Genomic DNA, 18,748 nt, shown 5'->3' on the forward strand with positions numbered 1-18,748 from the left:
TATTTGGAAAGATAGTTTTCAATCAGTATATGAAGGGAGAAAAGAAGTTGCTATCACTGTTTGCCACTGAATACAATCTTCACTTTCAGGGAAGAAAAAAAAGCATCAAGATCTCCTTTGTCAAAATATAATGGTTAAGAAAATGTTTTATTTCCGTTTCTAAATGCAACAGAATGCACTGAAGTCAGTGGAAAGACTGATTCAGACCTTTAACCACCATTCTGGTGTCTGGGAGACTAGAGCTAGAAATGAGGTGATCAGACATCAAAGCATGTGTACAAATGGAGAGAAGACTTTGTGGCCTAATAGTTGTGCATGAGGAATTAAGACAGAGCAGCCTAACTCAACAGTGAAGAAAGAAGAATCTGGGACAGACTGGATTGGAATAATGGAACTATGAAAGAAGAGAGGCTAGCGAAAGGGAGCGAACACTGTGCCCAAGGTGAAACATGAGGCTAGAACTGAGGAAAGGGCACTTCCAGATTCAAAACAAAGAAAAACGTATATTTAAAAATAAGCTCACTAGTGGAAATACAAAGGGCAAGGAAAGTGTGATGGCAATTTACTCTTAAATTAGTAATGTTTATTTATCACACTGAATATCATTTCTAAAAGGAGTGAGTTGCCCACCAAACCGCTAAATATTAGTATTTTATTTTTTAATTTTGAAGTTTGCTGAAACTTCCTAGGAGTTGCTTATTTCTATTCTCAAAAATTTTTCATGTCTAAATGTTGTGGAATATTTACAGTTTAGGATTCTTCTTTCCAAATAAAAATCACTCAATAAAGAAGCATGATTAGGAATAAACTGAGGACAGGGGACTGGACTCGATCTCCCAGGATCCCTTCCAGTTCTATAAGATGTGTATATCCATATTAATATCTAATATTTATAAATAGACAACAGTCTTTGGTGAGCACCAGGGGTCCCAGGGCAGTCTAGGGCCAACAACAGGGAGTTGGACCCACCCCCCAACTTACCCGGGTGGCAGGAAACAGAATGATGTGGCAGGGAGCCAGGCTCAGGGAAGTGAAACACAGCACGCTAGGGGCAGGTCACTTGTTTCCCCTGCATTATGGTGCTGCTGGGGTAGGGGTAAGAGGGGCTGGCCCCTTCTGCTGCTGCCAGGCCACCCATCCCAGTAATCCCCAGGGTTGTGTGGCTCAAGGAGGGGGACTTGGAGGAAGGGGGCAAATGGAGGAAGAATAGGGCAGGGGTAAAGTTGGGGGTGGGGTCGGGGTTGTCCTGTTACCTGTAACCCTCCCTAAGAACAACCCCAATAGCTAAGTACAAAATGCACAGCTTAGAGCCAGAGTTTTGATATGCGATGCCACGTATTTGTGTTCTAAAGCTTTAAACTTTTTAAATCTCAATGCCTGTGATTAAAATAGTCTGACATACTGCCCATTGTTTGTCCCAAGTTTCCCAGAACTGTGAACATTTAAATCAATATAGAATTGCAAAAAAAAAAACCTGCTAACCTTGCATATAAAATGCTGTCAAAGTACAAATTAAGTAAACAAAGAAAATTAATCTCTTTATAACTGTTTCAAGTATGCTCTTAAATCTTAGTTGTAGCATTAGCAGAAAAAATTCTGACAGACATTTGACTGTGTCACTAATTTGTAAGTGAACCTGTGTGAAGGTCACAAAATGCATTTTCACAAGTCACACATTTCTGATACTAGGAATGATGTGTGGCTCCATATACATAGATGGTGAATAACACCTGAGTAAGAGGAGAAACCATAATTCATAATGTGATTTATAGTTTTTTGACGTGAGAAAACAGGATGCTATCTTTCAACAAGATACTATGACATTCTTCATTACTACTACGGTCGGATATTGTAATTTCTGCAATAAATCCAACTTTCAAATTAATGTGTCTATGCATCACAGATTCCTGTCTCTATGATGTTCAAAGTATACATTCACTAAGCCTTTCTCAACATTCTAAAACCACAAAGGCAAAATTCAGGCCAGAGGCAATTCTGAAAATACAGACATGGTGGCCATACATAAAAAATGCACAGCAAGTCTCAGGGCAGTCACATTAAGTCTAAAGGAAATAAGTGAAGAGTAAATCAGTGATGGGGGAGATGAAATTAACTGCTCATAAGATTCTATATTACCTACAAACTCAAGGAAGGGACTTGCACCTCATTCTGGAAAGCTGAAAAAACCTTTGCTTATCATACAGTGAAACAAACCAACTACTTTAGGATGCATTAGAATAGCATGAGGCATAGTAAAGAAAATAGAATGTTATTATGAAAATCAATAACATTCCTTCATTAGAATACTGTGTGCAGTACCAGTCATCTCACCAAAAAAAGAAAACTGCAGAATCAGAGGGGATTAGGACAAAGGTGACAAAGTTCAAGGGCACAGAAAAACCCTCTCAGAAAACAAGATTGAGAAGACTGGGATTATTTACTTTAAACAGAGGCAAATAAAAGGGTCACAAGCCACAAGATATAAAATAATAAAAAACAAAGTTACTCTTAACTCCTGTCCTTATAACATGACCAATGGAACATCAATGAAAAATTGCAGACACAAAATGCCTTTTCACAAAATGTGTATGTGACTTAAAGCTCATTTCCACAGAATATTGTTGAAAAGATATTAGCAAGATTCTCAGGATAGGATGATATAGAAAACTCTTATAGCTCTGGAAATTCTTAATAGTAAAAAGAGTTTTAGAAGGGGTATAAAACCTTGTGTTTCAGGGCTAAAGTGAACTTTGACTATTAGGGATAAGATTTTCATAGCAGGCAGATTATCCCAAATTTACCTACTGTGTTGTTTCCCGCATCTTCAAATGAAGTATCTGGTGCTAGCCAGAGACCAGCTGGGTGAACACTGTTCTGATCTAGTATGATAAATCTTACATTTCTATGCTCTTAAGAAACACTGTTGCAGCTGCAAACACAATACTGCCACCTTGTGCAATTTTATCCTAACAATTTTTCTTAACTCATTTCATGAAAACATGAAAGGCTGTCAAATCACACATTATCTGATACTCAAAATGGACACCATTTCCTCTTACTGTCAATGAGACTGAAGCCAGCAAGATGGCCACAATTTTTGCTGTGGTCTACCCCAGTGTTTTCAACCAGTATGCCATGACACACCAGTGTGCTGTGAAATTTTATCAATTTCCCCTCACTGCAGCTCTTTGGGGAGGGGCATAGGGGAGGGGTGAGTGTAATGTGAATCTGATGGACAACCCCTAAGGAGGCTGCATGAATCCCAGCTAGCACTGGTCAATTTCCCCTCACCCTGGCTAGGGCAGGGTTGGTCAATTTCCCCCCTGCAGTGGCTCTTTTGCAGAGCCATCAGGAGTGGAAATGCCAACCCCACAGGATCCCATTCGCACGGGGAGGCACCTGAGATGCTGCCTCCTGGCCCAAATGAGCTGATGGGGAGCCCACCCCACTCCCTGCTGTGCTAGGGATGTTGAGTAAACAAGTAACCACTGAAAATTTCAGTGGCTACTCTATTACTCTTATGTCAGGGAGATGGCTCCAGAAAGCAGACTCCCCTCCCTGCCAGCCCACTGGAGCCAGGATGCGGCACTTAAACTGCATTCCAGCTCTAACAGGCTCCTATCCTCCCATCCCCACCTCATTGCCACCATGAACCCTGTGCCAGCTGGGACTCAGGAAGCCTTGTTGCTTGAGCCCCAGCTGGCACGGGGTTGTCTGTCCATCACCTCCTAACCTCCATGCCTATGGCTCTGCAGAGCCACTGCCAGGGGAAACTGACAAAATTTCGTGGCACACTTGGACAGTTCTCAAAGCACATCAGTTGAAAACCAATGGTTTAGCTGGATACTCTTTTACATCCCTAGCTATATTCCCACTCAGCCTTCTCTTTTTCAGACTAAACAAACCCAGTTCTTTCTATCTTCCCTTATAGGTCATGTTTTCTAAACCTTTAATCATTTTTATTGCTCTTCTCTGGGCCTTTCCAGTTTTGCCACATCTTCCCTGCAAGACAGCACCCAAAACGACACAATACTCCAGTTGTGGCCTAACACATGCCCAATTGGGCAGAAGAACTATTTCTTGTGTCTTACTTACAACACTATTTATACATCCCAGAAAGATGTTTGCTTTTTTTTGCAACAGTATCACACTGTTGACTCATATTTAGCATATAGTCCAGTACCCTTAGATCCCTTTCTCCAGTATTCCTTCCTACAAAGTAATTTCCCATTTTGTCTGTTCACAACTGATTGTTCCTTCCTAAGTAGAGTACTTTGCATTTGTCCATACTGAACAGCCTCCTTTTTAGCTCAGACCATTTCTCCAGTTCATTGAGATCATTTTGAATTATAATCCCACCCTCCAAAGCACTTTCAACCCTTCCCAGATGGGTATCATCTGCAAAAATTTTAGTTCACACAACTGTGTAAATAAACAATACTGCATGCAGGTTGTATCTACCTAAATACATATTAAACATTACGAGCTTAAAATATGAAATTTATTAAAATATGTCAAATTTGTTTGGTACACATAAGGTAGTGCTCACGCTTATGTAATAAAGTTGGGCACCACAGTTGTAGATAATCAACCTCTCTGAGAGGCAGCAGGTAAGCAAATGGGAGATTCCTACTGCCAAACTAGCAGCATCCAGGCCAGGGATTAGTCCAATCTAACTAGTGCTCAAGATGCAGAATTCTCCACAGCCCTGAGTGATGCTACTAAATTAACCTAAATTTTAGGTGGACAGCAAGCCTTTCATAGAGTTCAGAGAACACCCATGAGAATGATTAATGGGTTACAAAACATTTGTTATGGTGACAATGTCAAAAAGTTCAATTAAGGTAGAAGAACAAAGAGGTTCATGGGATGATAACAATAGCTATCTAGGTATGTAGTAGGGGGAGCAAATGTTTGATACTGGGTTCTTCAGTGTAACAGCCAAATATACAAGATCCAGTGACAGGAAGCTGAAACTAGACAAATTCAGACTTGTAATAGGTATATTTTTTTAAACAGTGAATGTATTAACTACTGGAACAGTTCACCAAGGTTGATCATGGATTCACCATCACTGTTGGTTTTTTTTTTTTATATTTTTTTCTTAAAAAGACGGGATATTATAAGAGCTGTGCTCTAGTTCAAAAAGAATTATTTTGGGGGCGTTCCATGACTTGTCTTTCACATGTGAGCAGATGATCACATTGGTTCCCACTGCTTTTGGACTCTATGAACAAACAAGAACAATTACTAAAAATTAGAGACTTGGGAAATTTAACAAGAATAATCATTTAAACTTTCAGGGGGAAATAAACAACAGCTGGTTTAAAACTGTTCTTGCACATCAAATGCTAGGATAAAATATTGTGTTGCCATTACCTCCAATATGACTGTCGTCTCTTTTGTGCAGCCAGCTATTCATTCCCTATCTGAAGGGAAAATAAAAAATCCACAATGACTTAATTAAAAGTTGCATTAAGGGATAGTAATGATCTATTAGCATGGCAGCCACATGCAGAAAACTCATGTTAGACTCCAAACCCTGATCTGGCAGGAAATGGACCATGTTCTGGAAACATGCTCGAACTCTGAATGAAGAGAAAAAGAGAGGGAAGAAAAGTGACTTAAGAATCTGATTTACACCTAACTGCCATTGAAATAAACTGACTGGCCACATCTACACTAGCCCAAATCGCCTCATTAGCATGCTGCTGGCCATGGCCCTTCGAAATTGCCACTTTTTGCTGACACGTGGCTCGTCCAGACGGGGGTCTTTTTCGAAAGGATCCCAGAAACTTCAAAAGCCCCTTTTTCCTATCAGCAGAAAAGCGGCAATTTCGAATAGCTGCGGCTAGCGGCATGCTAATGAGGTGCTGAATATGCATTTTAGTGCCTCATTAGTAATCTTCAAAATGGCCATTTGCCTGGCCATTTCTCAGATTTGGGCTAGTGTAGACGTAGCCTTCATGTTACTTAATGTCAAGTCCCACAAACAAGAGAGAGAGACTTTCTCTTAAGAAAGAGACCCCGATCAATTTGCATTAATAAAAAAGATGAAGACATCAATGATAGAACTATAGAAGAGGATACAGAAGACGACAGTAATGTGAACTTCAGTCTCTGACAGAGGACTCTGAAAAACAGAATTTCGTGTCCTGAACTCCAGAAATTCAACCAATTATTTACCACCACTGCTGGTAGAATCAGTGCAGTGTGGCATTTCTGACTCTAACCTTAGTTTTTAAAAACTGCATACAAAATACAGCATGTAAACTAACTTTGTCATATACATATCTCATAGAGCTGGAAAGGACCTCAAGAGGTCAAGTCCAGTTCCCTACCCTCTCAGCAGGACCAAGCACCATTCCCGATATTTTTTTTTTTTAAATCTATTTGTTCCAGACCCCAAAATGGCCTCCTCAAAGACTGAACTCGCAACTCTGGGTTTAGAAGGCCAATTCTCAAACCACTGAGCCATCCCTCCCAACTTTTCTACAAACTACAAGAAAGAACTTTTTTCATTCCTCTTTCAAGTCTTAAATAATGATTAATGGTGATTTGAATTTACCTACAAAACATTTTGCACTCACACTGATGGGATTTGCATGGCCTAGGCAAATTTTATTCAAGTCAAACATCTTAATGGATAACACCCTCTGTCAATAGCAGTGAAGGCTTAAACTTCACTACCAGTAATTACACTGAGGGAGCTCCAGATAAATTAAAGATACTCTATGAATACTTTACAAAGGATCAAAGGAACTGCCATGCTAGATCAAACTGTCTAATACAACATCCCTCCTAGAGCAATAATTGAATACCTGATACTTCAACCAACCAACCCTATCACAAAAACACTTGTAGATTATAAAGGATGGAGGAACACCAATAGAGAAGGTAGGAGAAATTCCTTCCTCATTCCCCTGTAGTTTAAACCTGAGACAGGAGATTTAATTTTTACTGTACACTAGCACCTTCAATTCGGAGTTGCAAACCCTAATGCAGTAATGAAATTATCATCGTGTTCTATTTTAAGTTCCAACACAAAGACTTAGGAATACATGTAATTCCAAGCCAAATTTTTTTCTCCCTACATCCTCTTCCACTCCATTTTTAAGCCAGTGTCTGAAAGGATCTATCATCAGAGCCTGACAGCTGTTATGCTGGACTTGCACAGTTCTCTTTCAACAGTAACAGCAAGATGAAATTTACCAGGACTACATTCATCATTTTCTTGGTACTTATGCTAACTTTTCCACCTGAAAAAAGGCTGGTGTTAGGATAGTCAGAGGATAAGTGATTTTCTATTTTGAGCACTTAGGGATACAAATTAAGCGTGCCACTATCACTGAACACTACTGACTTGATCAGAATAAAGAAAATATATTTAAGGTAAGATTTTGAGTGCACTCACTCACCCTAGCAGAATCTACTGTGCCAAATACATTTTAACTTTAAATGCAGGGCCAATCCAGGTTGCCAGGCGTCATATATATGAAAGCTTCACTTATGGTAAGGATGCAACATAACTACCTTTCATTATCACTTATTCAGTGATGCAGTGAATGAGACACACCCTTAGGTCAAACTATGTTTTAACAATGAAAACTATTCAACTTGTAACATCGTTTCTATACTATCAAGTATTCTGTCATATATTATATTTGCTTCCAGCTCTAGAATTCACTAAACAAGACAGGTATCCTGGAGGCAAATTACAAGCTGCTGCTAGTGCTGCTCTACTAGACGGCCATAACAACAATCTTCCCACTGTGCTTCCAGTGTCTAACATGCAACAATACAAACCCCAACACAAGAAAAGCCAACAAATTACATCAATTACTTATCCACTCAGTAATGTAGGACCAGCCCAGGCCAAGCCTTCTTTACATGTGAGATATCTGATAATAAATCTGCCATGTTTAGTCCATATAACTTAAAGTGTAAATATTTTTAGAACAAATTTGGTGAGTGTTAGATGACACACAGTTCTATTAAAAAATAATCATTGCTCATGGATACCGGATAAAGAAGAGAACTTGTAAAGAAAGCCAAACTGCAGCACTTCCGGCTTTTTGTGTTTATTAAAAAAATGGGGTGACAATGTCAGTAGTCTTCTATTCAAGAACACTGGTTAACCAGTCATCCATGCCAACATACAAAAATAGCTGGCAATTATATGGCATGAACACTTTAAAAAGAGTTACATTAAATCTATACAGAAAGCATTAATTTCCTTTGCTCAATATTTTAATGCCTTAGAATGAAAGCTACATGAAAAAAATAGAAAAACTGTGTCATTTCACCACTTCTACGAGTTAGATTCTTTCTAGTATGCTTTTTAAATTTCTACATCAATACTCTTCAATTATTCATAATAAAGATTCCCTATAAAGTCTTAAAGCAACAATACACTCCTTGCCTTCTTTAGCAACAGAACTATACCAGTGTCACAAAAGGTTCTCTTACCTCAGGAATGCAGCATTCTTACAAAGATAATGAAAGGTTTTGTTAGATTTCTGGAAGGTAGTGTGTGAAGCATTTAATTTTGTTAAAAATACTGAATTTTTTTCCCCATGGATTCCTGCCCAAAACAGATTTTACAGCTCTCCAAATTCAAAGAAAGCCTAACAATTATATCTATTAAGTTGATAACTATTCATTCAGTATATAACTATAAACAGTATATATGAGTTGATTTCAGAGACATGGAACTTGTTCCTAGTGTGGTCAGGCTGCATTTCACATTAAAAATAAACCAAAACCACCAAAAATCAACTTTTTAGAAAATTCTACCTACAATTCGGACAATCTTAATTGTAAGATTTATGAAACAACATTTTTGTTTTTGTATTTGACAGCACACTGCAAGGTGAGTTTCTCTCTATCCCCAGTTCATCCTGCTGCTTTGGGTGGGTCTTTCACACAGAAATAGAACAGGAAAATCTATTTATAAAAAAGAAAATGTGATTGTAATACCAAATATACTGGTAGGGAGACTTAAGAGCAAAGTATAGTATCTACAAACTAATAGTGGATGACTACAGGGATCAATGATTGAAATGACTGTATAAACACCAAGGTACTATACATACGAAGTGTTATATTTTGATGGATTTCACTCCATCATATATTTGCTTCCTTAGGTTTTCATCTCTTTTGGGCAATGATTGTATGCACTTCTGCACATTTATACAGTGCACAGAACACGTGAACATTATTAGTACAGTAGACTGCAAGGGTTGCGCTCAGCGCACCCTTGCATAACTCAAATTTCGTGCAAGTCGCGGGGGGGGGGGCGGGGGGGCTGGAACCAGGTGGCACCCTGTCTCCTGGCTTCCCTGGGCTTCCAGGAACCAGGAAGAGGGATAGCTCAGTTGTTTGAGCATTGCCCTGCTAAACCCAGGGTTGTGAGCTCAATCCTTGTGGATGCCATTTAGGGATTGGGGCAAATTCATGTCAGGGATGGTGCTTGGTCCCGCCAAAAAAAGGGCAGGGGACTGGACTAGATGACCTCTCAAGGTCCCTTCCAGTCCTAGGAGGTATGTATCTCCAATCACATTTAACTCTGGGAGCCAGCTGGGCATACAGCCATGGCAGAGCAGCTTCCCCCAGATGGGGTCTGGGGCTGGAGCAGGGAACTAGCAGAGGAGCTGCACTCCTGCCAGCCCCCAGGAACTGCAGGATTTCAACTTGCACTTAACTCGCTTTAATGCGAGTTAAGCGCAAGTTGAAAATGTGGATATTGGGAGTTTAATGTGCACAAAATAATTTTATTGTTTGTATTTGACTAGATTTCAGTTGACTATATTCCCTTTATACTTACACTAGGTGTAAAACTTGTTTTCAGTTATTACAAAGGAAGGTCCCCTCCCCATTCCCATTTACCAGCTACACTGCACCAAATATACTTAAGCATTTAACACAAAGTTTATGCAATAATGCTGCATTTATGGTGCAATTAATCCTGCAGTTAGTCTCTTATAATTACCAGAGACTGAAACTAACACTTCAGAATTATGGCATAATCTCAAGGCACTATTAAACAGAATTATGCACCTGGCATTTAATATTCTCTCATATGAAATAACTGTTACAACGCTATTATTACAATGACAGAAATAGTGCTATAAGCCATTAAAGTAGTTGAAACCTTTCTTCCTTCAAATTATGTATACCGCCATACATTAACGTGCAAACTTAGGTGCTTTAAATAAACAAAAAGCTGTCAAAGAGTATTTGAAACAAAAACAAAAACAAAAACAAAACAAAAAAAGACAGGAACTAACTTAGGGAAATTCTTTTAACTGTGGAACTGGCTAGCCAGGAAGGAGTCTCAGCTAAATGTTACCAACTGATGTGACAAATGTTGACATTCTGGAACCCATAACAACTAGCAGTAAGTTCTGCTGAAATTTGTAAGACTCACTATAAGGCATGTTTTGGTGCTGGTTTTGTTAGCTATTTTTCCTCTAATGTGGTAAAGAATTCTTTATAGTTGCAGTGGTGGTGACACCTGCATCTGATATAACAATGAAGCATAGTTTAGTTTTATACCTTGACAAAACTCTAGAGATGACACAAAAATCAAATGAACACAAGTAATTTGCCCAACTCCATACGGCATCTTTTCCTTGAAGTAACTCCATTAACATAGATTTCCTTTTAATCTTTCTACAGCTAACACTGGTAGCTTCATCTACTGGTGCTGCTTCATCTACTACACTGCTTCATCCACTGCCATACCACTATCAAATGATTTACATTGACTTAAACACAGAGCAATGTCTACAAACAATACACAGAATAGGCCTAGATACCTAAAATGATGATTTTTAGGCAGACTGACATAACAGTAATGCATTCTCCAAAATGTAAATCTTTTTTGAATGTCCTTCTACCACAAATGGGAAAGACAAATTTTTTGTTTGTAGTTTAAGTAGCCAACTAAAAACACCTTTTTCTCTGTAAAATCATTTAAAAATTAAAACCTATCAACTGCCAGTCTTCACTGTCAACCAATGCAATTCACTATTTGCACATGAAGGCTAATAAAAATCTATATGAAAGCAATTGACTTTGTATCAAGATTTTAAGCTCCCTCCCCACCATTACTCTCATCTATACACATACAAAATGCCAGCAAGTGTACATTAAAAGTTCTAGGTACAACGTATTCTCAAGCACATAGAAAGGCATCTCAAAACACATGATAGCCTTAATTCTAAAAAATGCCTCTGTGTGTTTGCTGTGTGGCAAATGTACAATAGTCACTGAACTTGTGCCTTTGTTTGCATCAAAATACCTTAAAGACTGGAAAGCTCTATAAAATCTCAAGTCTTACCAAATAAGATAAAGAACAGGACTAACACTGCAAGGGCCCCATGCTTCCTCTCACACAATACCCAATTATTCAAACATGTTTTCTAGCACAAATCACTGCAAACACGCTACACTTCATACACTTTCACAGAGGAGATATGTTTATAAACCGCCTTCTTTACTAAGCTAAAGCAGAACAGTTCTACAATTTCACATAAAACAATTCAAGGGACAAACAACTCTTTAATTAAAGTGTAATTGGAAATGTATTTAAGCCATTGAAAAAGGCAAACTCTAAAATGTTGAGAATGGGTAGCTACGAAGCAGGGCCACTGAGTACGGGGGAAAGGAGTGATTCAGGGGAAAAAATCCGAATACACTCGGCTGTCGCTCTTGCACCCAAGGCGAAAAACTGCTGGGAGAGTTAACGGGTTTAACTGCACTGAAACTGAATGGCTGACACATCCGGTCTTGGGTCCTCTCAACCACCAGGGCAAATTCAAACTTCAGAGCCTCCCTCTGGGAGCGGAGGCAGATATGAATCAAGCGCCCTCCCCCTGGAGCAGCCAGGGCTCCCGTTTAACTGGGCGCCAGGGCTTGCAGAGAGGAGCGCACACCCCCCGGGCAGGGCCGGGCAGGGGGCACACAAAATCGAAGCCGGGGCTAAGGCCAGCGCGCTGCGAGCGAGCCACAGGCTCCGCTCCCTTACCCCGCAGCCCCTGCGGCACACGCCAGCGAGCCTAACCGCACAAGCTCCCGGCAGGTCACCAAGTCCCGCATCCCTCCCAGCTGACAGCTCCCCTGCGAGCCCGGGGGCTTGGCTGGGGGGCGACCCCGCACCAGCCACCCCTTCGCCCCCGAACAGCGTCCCCCCGCGCACAGCCCAGCGGCCCTGCGGGCGGAGCCGGCCCGGGCCGAGCAGCGCGCCCCGCTACCTGCCCGCTGGGCTCAGCGCCGGACGCCCGGGCGCGGGGAACCCAAAAGCTCGAAGGGAGGCAGGCGCCAGCCTCCAACGCCCCCAACACCTGCCCGGGGCCGCCCCGGCGCCGCTCACCCGGCAGGGGGAGACAGCTCCATCCTCCTCTCGGCGGCGGGGTCGGCTCCCCCGGGGCTCGCGTCCGCCACCGGCTCGGGGGGCGCGGCGCAGCGGCCCGGGGAGGACGCGGGACTGGCGGGGCCGGAGCCGCCGGCGAAGCCGCGGCGCGGCGCTTCAGGGGACTCGGGCGAGCCGGCGAGGAAGAGGGGCGCCTCGGGCAGCCGGTCCAGCTCCACGCTCCGCACTTTGCGCAGCTGCTTCCGTCTCCAGTCAGAGCGCTGCTCCCGGGCGCCGCCGCCCGCCTCCCGCGGCAGCGCCCCGCCGCTGCCGGCCGCGCTCCCCGCGCCGCTGCCGCTCTGCAGGCTCCCGGGGGTGACGGCGGCGGCGTCCGCGCTGCTGCCCGAGGATAATCCCGACGACGAGGTGCGAGTCCCCGCCGCCGCCGCCATTTTCTCTGGCGGGTCACATCAGGCTCCGGCGCAGGGAGGCGGGGGCTGAGCCGCGCTGCGGCCGCTGCGCTAGTGGCGTGGGCTGCGCCAGCGGCGTACGCTGGGTGGGAACTGGGCGCAGGCAGGGAGGGGACGGCCGCTGGGAAGGTGAGGCGGGGAGCGGCCGCCGCCCGCCCGCGAGCAGGTGGTGGCGGGACTCGGGCGGCCGTACCCTCGCTGGGCGGGGCCCTGACGGAGGTGGTGGGGAGGCCGGGCGTGGCGTGGCGGTCCGTGCCGCACGCGGCGTGGAGCCCGGATTGGGGTTGCGGGGCCAGCTAGCGGCCTCTGCTTCCACCTCGCCGGAGTGGAGGGAGGCTACACCGGCCGGCGTAGAGCCCGGCCGCGGGGGCGCGTCTCTGCCTGCAGCAGCGAGGGCGGGAAGCGCCGGTTCCTGCCCCCACCCGCTCAGGAGGGGAGCGGCGCGACGCGGCTGCAGCGAAAGGGCACTCGACCCCCTCCCCCCTACGCGGGCCCGGGGCTGCGACCCCCCCACGACACACGTGTCCCGCCCCTCGACCCACGGGGCGGTGGGGAAGCAGTAGCGTTAGGTGTCGGCGCTGCTCCCCTATAACAGGACATTTCTGGTCGGGCCCGGGGGCAGGGAGGAGAGTCAGTCAGACATACAACATGCTCACGGCAGCTGGGGAATCCTCCCCTCGTGCTCCGGGCCCTGTAGGCAGCCGCTGCTGAAGGTTATACAAGCCGCGGTGGATAAAGGATCAAGCATTACGGAGCGGCCGTTGAGAAGGGCAGAGTGGAAGCGTGCAGAGAACAGGGTCCGCTGAGTTGACGGGGTTGATTTTTGCCTGCTGTTCAGCCACCAAGGTCGTCATTGGCACAGGCGGCTATGGGAAAACAACCAGCCTTGCATTTTTGCTTGCAAGTCTCCAATTTTCAATATTTGGCCCTAGTCACCTATCATCCCTTCCCTTTTACATTATTTCTACTTTTCACTGTGTGCTTAGAAACTGTTAGTGCTCACCTCCTGATTTATATTTTTTCTAGCATTTGCTTTGTCAGACCCTTCATTAGAAGGCAGGCTACGGCTTTCAGGGTGGGCAGTGCTGCCATTTACCTGTCCTAACACAAATTTCACAAATTGCTTAAAGGTTAATGTACACAAGATAGTACCTATGTATCAGTGATATTTTAATAAGTGTTAAACATAGCTATGTAACAGCTCTTTATCATGGGAGCGTTCAATATATGTTTTAACATAAGCAAAACGCCTCACTGCACTTGAAACTGAAGTTACTTAACACAAGCCTGTCAAAGTTATAATTTAAAAACTAACCTTTTGCAATTAAGTTTTCCATATGGTTGCCTACCTAAAGTTAAAATTTGGTGAGGGGGTGGAACAATTCATCTGTTTTTCAGAATGTTTAGGAAAAGTACATTGCTGTAATTACTTAACAGTGCCAGAACTGCTGTTCAAGAAGCTCTAATCCAGTGTTTCTGAACTTGTGGTCAACAGACCACCAGGACAGTGTTTCTCAACTTTATAAAAACAGTACCCCTTTTGGGAAAAATAAAACAAAAAGAAAGAAAAAAAGTAGCCCTGGACTTTTTTCCTCTCTAATAGATTTTACTCTCAAATTATGTTAGAAGAACATCAAGGCTGTGAAGTCCTATTCTGTCCTTGGATGGAGCACACCCAGTTCAGACAGTATCTTCAGGAAGTTTAGCTGCAAAGAGCTATCAAGTCTACTGAATATATGCTAACTGCAATTTTTCAGCAGCTTAAAACTTGGTCACATTTGGACAGACTTTCATGGAGATAGAAAAAGGCACATTCTGGTCACAAAGACTATCCCCCCTGCTGAAGATCAAGTCCCTGATTTAAAGCCTGTGCATGCTTAGAGCACAGTAGATTAAAAGTTGCTTTGCTAAAACGCGTGAATAGATACTAGCTTTGGAACCATATCAGGCCTCTGCCTCAGGTACTTCAAAGTCAGATTAACCTGCCACCCCTGAATTTCTTGTGACAATTATATATATTCTTCACTCCAGTAGTGCCTCTATAAGTAGGTCGTCTTATGATAATAGCCAGCTTTCCATTATAATTTACTCAGAATATAAACAAGCTACATAGGGGACCTGGTCAGATAAAAAGCATGTCTTCCTATTTAATAAAAACAAGACTTTATTGCCCTTATATTTAGCTGTATTACAGTAGATATCCTGTTCTTTATGGACTAGCATGTACTAAAGTTACAATCTTTGTTCCACTTTACTGTACTTATTAGTAGGGCAAATATGCATTTCAAGATACCATAGTTTTCTTAAACGTATTTAAGAAAGAAACCATTGTTTTTATACTAAGAAAAAAGAGGTCTTTAGATGCTTCTGCAAAGGAAAAGAAACACCTTTAAAATATTTTCACCGCATAACTCATTCTATGAAGAGTTTCAAATGAACAAACTCAACAAGAATCATGTATCACTTACCATGAGAAAATATCAGGTATTAGAAAGCAGTTTAAGAATTTTAAGCCATCTACTCAAACTTTGTGTGCAACAGGGGATGGTAAAAGCAAGACCCAATAGCTAAGCATATGGACAAATACATAGGAACATCAATGAAGAAACTGAAATAGTTACTCAAGGTATTAGATTAGATGAGTGAGTTTTTGTACTGTGAAAGGAAAACACTGAAACATTAACAGCCTTTTCCAAATTAGTGAGTATATGCCTTACTGTGAGAACAATGGTATTTCTACTGTTATTTTCAAATAACAGTTTAAGGCTCCCATCTTGCACTTACGTAAATGCTCAGCCTTACTACTGTGAGTAGTCTCATTGCCTTTATTGGAAATACTCATGTCAGTAAAGTTAAGTACATGTGTAAGTTTTTGCAGGATCAGGGTAAATCTGCTAAATTTATTAGGTTAATCTAATCTTAATTCTTAGAAAGAGCACACCAATTATTGCAGAAGAAAATTTCCGGATATGTAGTCAGAATTGTTTCATTTCTCGGTTTTATTTGGATGCACAGTCTTCTCCAGACCAGAAGACTAGAGAGAAAAAGACTGAGTATCACTCCACAATTACTCGAAAGATGTTAATCTGGTACTGCTATAATCTATAAATAAATGGACTATTAAAAGGAGAGGTATGTTAAAATAATCTGAGCCTGGGACATCAGATCCCAAGTTCTAAACTTGTTTTTTTAAAAACAGTTTCTCTTGCCTTGGACAAGAGAAACTTTGTGTCAATTTTCCCATGTGTAAAATGGAGATTACTACTTGTCTACTTTACAGAATTTGAAGATTAGAAACAGCTAAGGCTTGTAAGACATTTTGAACATGAAATGTGATCTATGTAAGAACAGAACTACTACGGATGCATAGTTACTTGACTATCTAGAAACATATATATTTTAAAAGTTTTAGGCCCCAATTCTATCCCTGGGTCCTAAGGTTTCAGTGTTTGACAACAGGAGTAACTTGTATCTGTCATCTGTCTAAGGGAGATGCAGAAATTTAAGCTTGTCAACCTAAAAGTGAAGGTGTGACCAAATTTTGGAGAAAAGTGTATAGTCTGAGTGGGAACAGGGGAGGAGACATCTTCCATACAAATCTGAAATGGATGAGTGAAAAAAAACTCAAACTATTGCCAGATGGCCATGCAACTTGCATGCACATAATGCCCTCTAGTATTCACTGAGAAAATACTGGAATAATTAGTCTTCAGGCTATTCCATGCCACCAGAGGAACAAGAACTAAGTGCAAAGAAAGCCACTAAAAATAGGTCCTCTATCAGACAAGCAACTTCACACACTAGAAGCACTGAAATAAACTTGCCCAGGGAGGTTATGGAATCTCCACCATTGGAGATTAAGAGCTGCTTAGACAAACGTATCAGCTCTGGTTTGATGATCCCTAGTCCTGCCTTGAGTGCAGGGGACAGGACTGAGAATCATAGAAGAGTAGGACTGGAAGGGACCCCAAGAGGCCATTGAGTCGACTTGATGACCTTTTGAGACCCCTTTCACTCTGAAGATTTTTACACCTTAAGCACCACATGGAGCTTTAACAGACATTTGAACTGCACATAGCCAATCTGGTCTCAGACTGGATGAATGGGAGCAGAGGAGAAATGCTCTGATAAAACTTGATTCGGGGAATAATAGGACACACAAACCTCCCCCTAGTCTAGCAGACCACATCCTAAGGAGAAGTTCTTCCAAAGATTCAGCATAGGAGTGAAAAGGACAGAGACCTGGGGAGCTGCGACAAAATATCAAAGTGCAGCGAGGAAGGATGCTACAGAGCAGGGGAGTTGCTGACCAAGTTCCAGCTCTCTGTGATACAATCTGGAAGGGAGAGGCAAAAATGCATACTCCTCAGCAGTGCAAGACGACAGTGCTCAAAAGAGCAGAGTGTAGAAGATGGAGCAGTTGCTGCCATACATCTCAAGCTACAAGCTCTGCAGCTTTTCTCAAGACATAGAAAGGGCTGTACTATGATATATCTGAACCTTCATCCTTTTGAAAAAGGTGGAAAACTAAAAGTCTATGTAATCATTAAAGAACTGATGGCATGTTTCCCAAGAGTAAGGAGAGAAATAATCTCCATAAACTGGCTAACATCAAAGTGCTGTAAATTACAATCTGCCTGCCCATAGCAACATTAATCTTGCAGTTTCTAAAATAAGTGTATTTCTTTACTTCCTGCCTAGAACAATTTGATAACATGGCAATGTACTGTTCCAATAGTTGAAACATTTCCTTTGGAAAGTAGCTACATGCAAGTAACAGATTAATTGATGCCAGTGTGTAGTATACGTTTAAACTAGCTCTTATTGAATGTGTAAAACATGAAATATATTGAAGAAACAGGATGGATATTGCAAGTATTCAGTCTGCAGAACACTCATTTGGATGGGTTAAAAATAGTAGCATTGTGGTCAAGGAACTCTCAAACTACTGAGCTCCAATAGGTTCATTTAATTTAAAATCCAGGGTATTGTAGAATAATAAAAAGCTTTTATAGTTTTCCATGTGCACATTTCCCCTAAATTCTAAGTAGAAACCTCTAAGGCAGATTATGAAACTGAAGCATTTGGCCTACATCCTCAAATTACTGTCTTGCAACAATTAAAACAGTGTGGCCCTTGTTCACAGAGAAAGTTCTATGTGGGAATATATTAACTTTTGGCAAGCTGAAAACTTTTTTCACAACACCTAAAACATGGCTATCCAGCATAGTTTTCAAACACAGTTAACCCCAAACACAGTTAATAATAGAAGAAACAACATGCATTCAGGTGTACACAATATTAACCGTGTGAAGCAGACAATAGTGTTTACACAGTAAAGACGAGATATAAGATGACATGACAGCCTTTGGAGATGCCCATATAAGCATATAAGTCTGTGCTCACGACAGTTCATGCTCAGAACTTTTCTGTTAGTCTATAAGGTGCCACAGGACCCTTCGTTGCTGTTACAGATCCAGACTAACATGGCTACCCCTCTAATACATATAAGCAAAGTGTGTTGTGACACTGCATGATAACTGGATCCCCTGGCATGGTAGGTTTGACTGCAGAAATAGGCTCATGTACAGCTTGGTCAACCCTTCATTCTACAAATGCTAAGATAGGCTATAGCTGAAGAGAAAGTGAACATGCTGAAATAGGAAAAGAAAAAGTTACTTAAAAAAGGATCATTGTCAAGTCACCAGGGCCTGATGAAATGCATCCTAGAATACTCAAGGAGCTGATAAAGGAGCTATCATCTTTGAAATACCATGGAAGTCAGGAGAGATTCCAGAAGACTGGAAAAAATCTATAAAAAGGGAAATAAGGACAACCCAGGAAGTTACAGACCAGTCATCTTAACTTCAGTGTCAGCAAAGATAAAGGAGCAAATAATTAAGGAATTCATCTGCAACCACCT

At 42.1% G+C, this 18,748-nt stretch overlaps 1 protein-coding gene across 1 annotated transcript in view; it reads right to left on the reverse strand.

Moving 5' to 3' along the window:
• Window positions 1-14,349, reverse strand: part of MAP3K1 (mitogen-activated protein kinase kinase kinase 1) — an 89,451-nt gene extending 75,102 nt beyond the window's left edge. The window contains exon 1 of the mRNA XM_074995558.1: window positions 12,377-14,349. Within this exon, the coding sequence (XP_074851659.1) occupies window positions 12,377-12,807 (431 nt within the window). The 5' untranslated portion in view covers window positions 12,808-14,349. The remainder of the gene's footprint in view (window positions 1-12,376) is intronic.
• Window positions 14,350-18,748: the final 4,399 nt, after the last annotated feature.

This window comes from Carettochelys insculpta, chromosome 5 (genome assembly GCF_033958435.1).
Source record: "Carettochelys insculpta isolate YL-2023 chromosome 5, ASM3395843v1, whole genome shotgun sequence".
Lineage (NCBI taxonomy): Eukaryota > Metazoa > Chordata > Testudines > Carettochelyidae > Carettochelys > Carettochelys insculpta.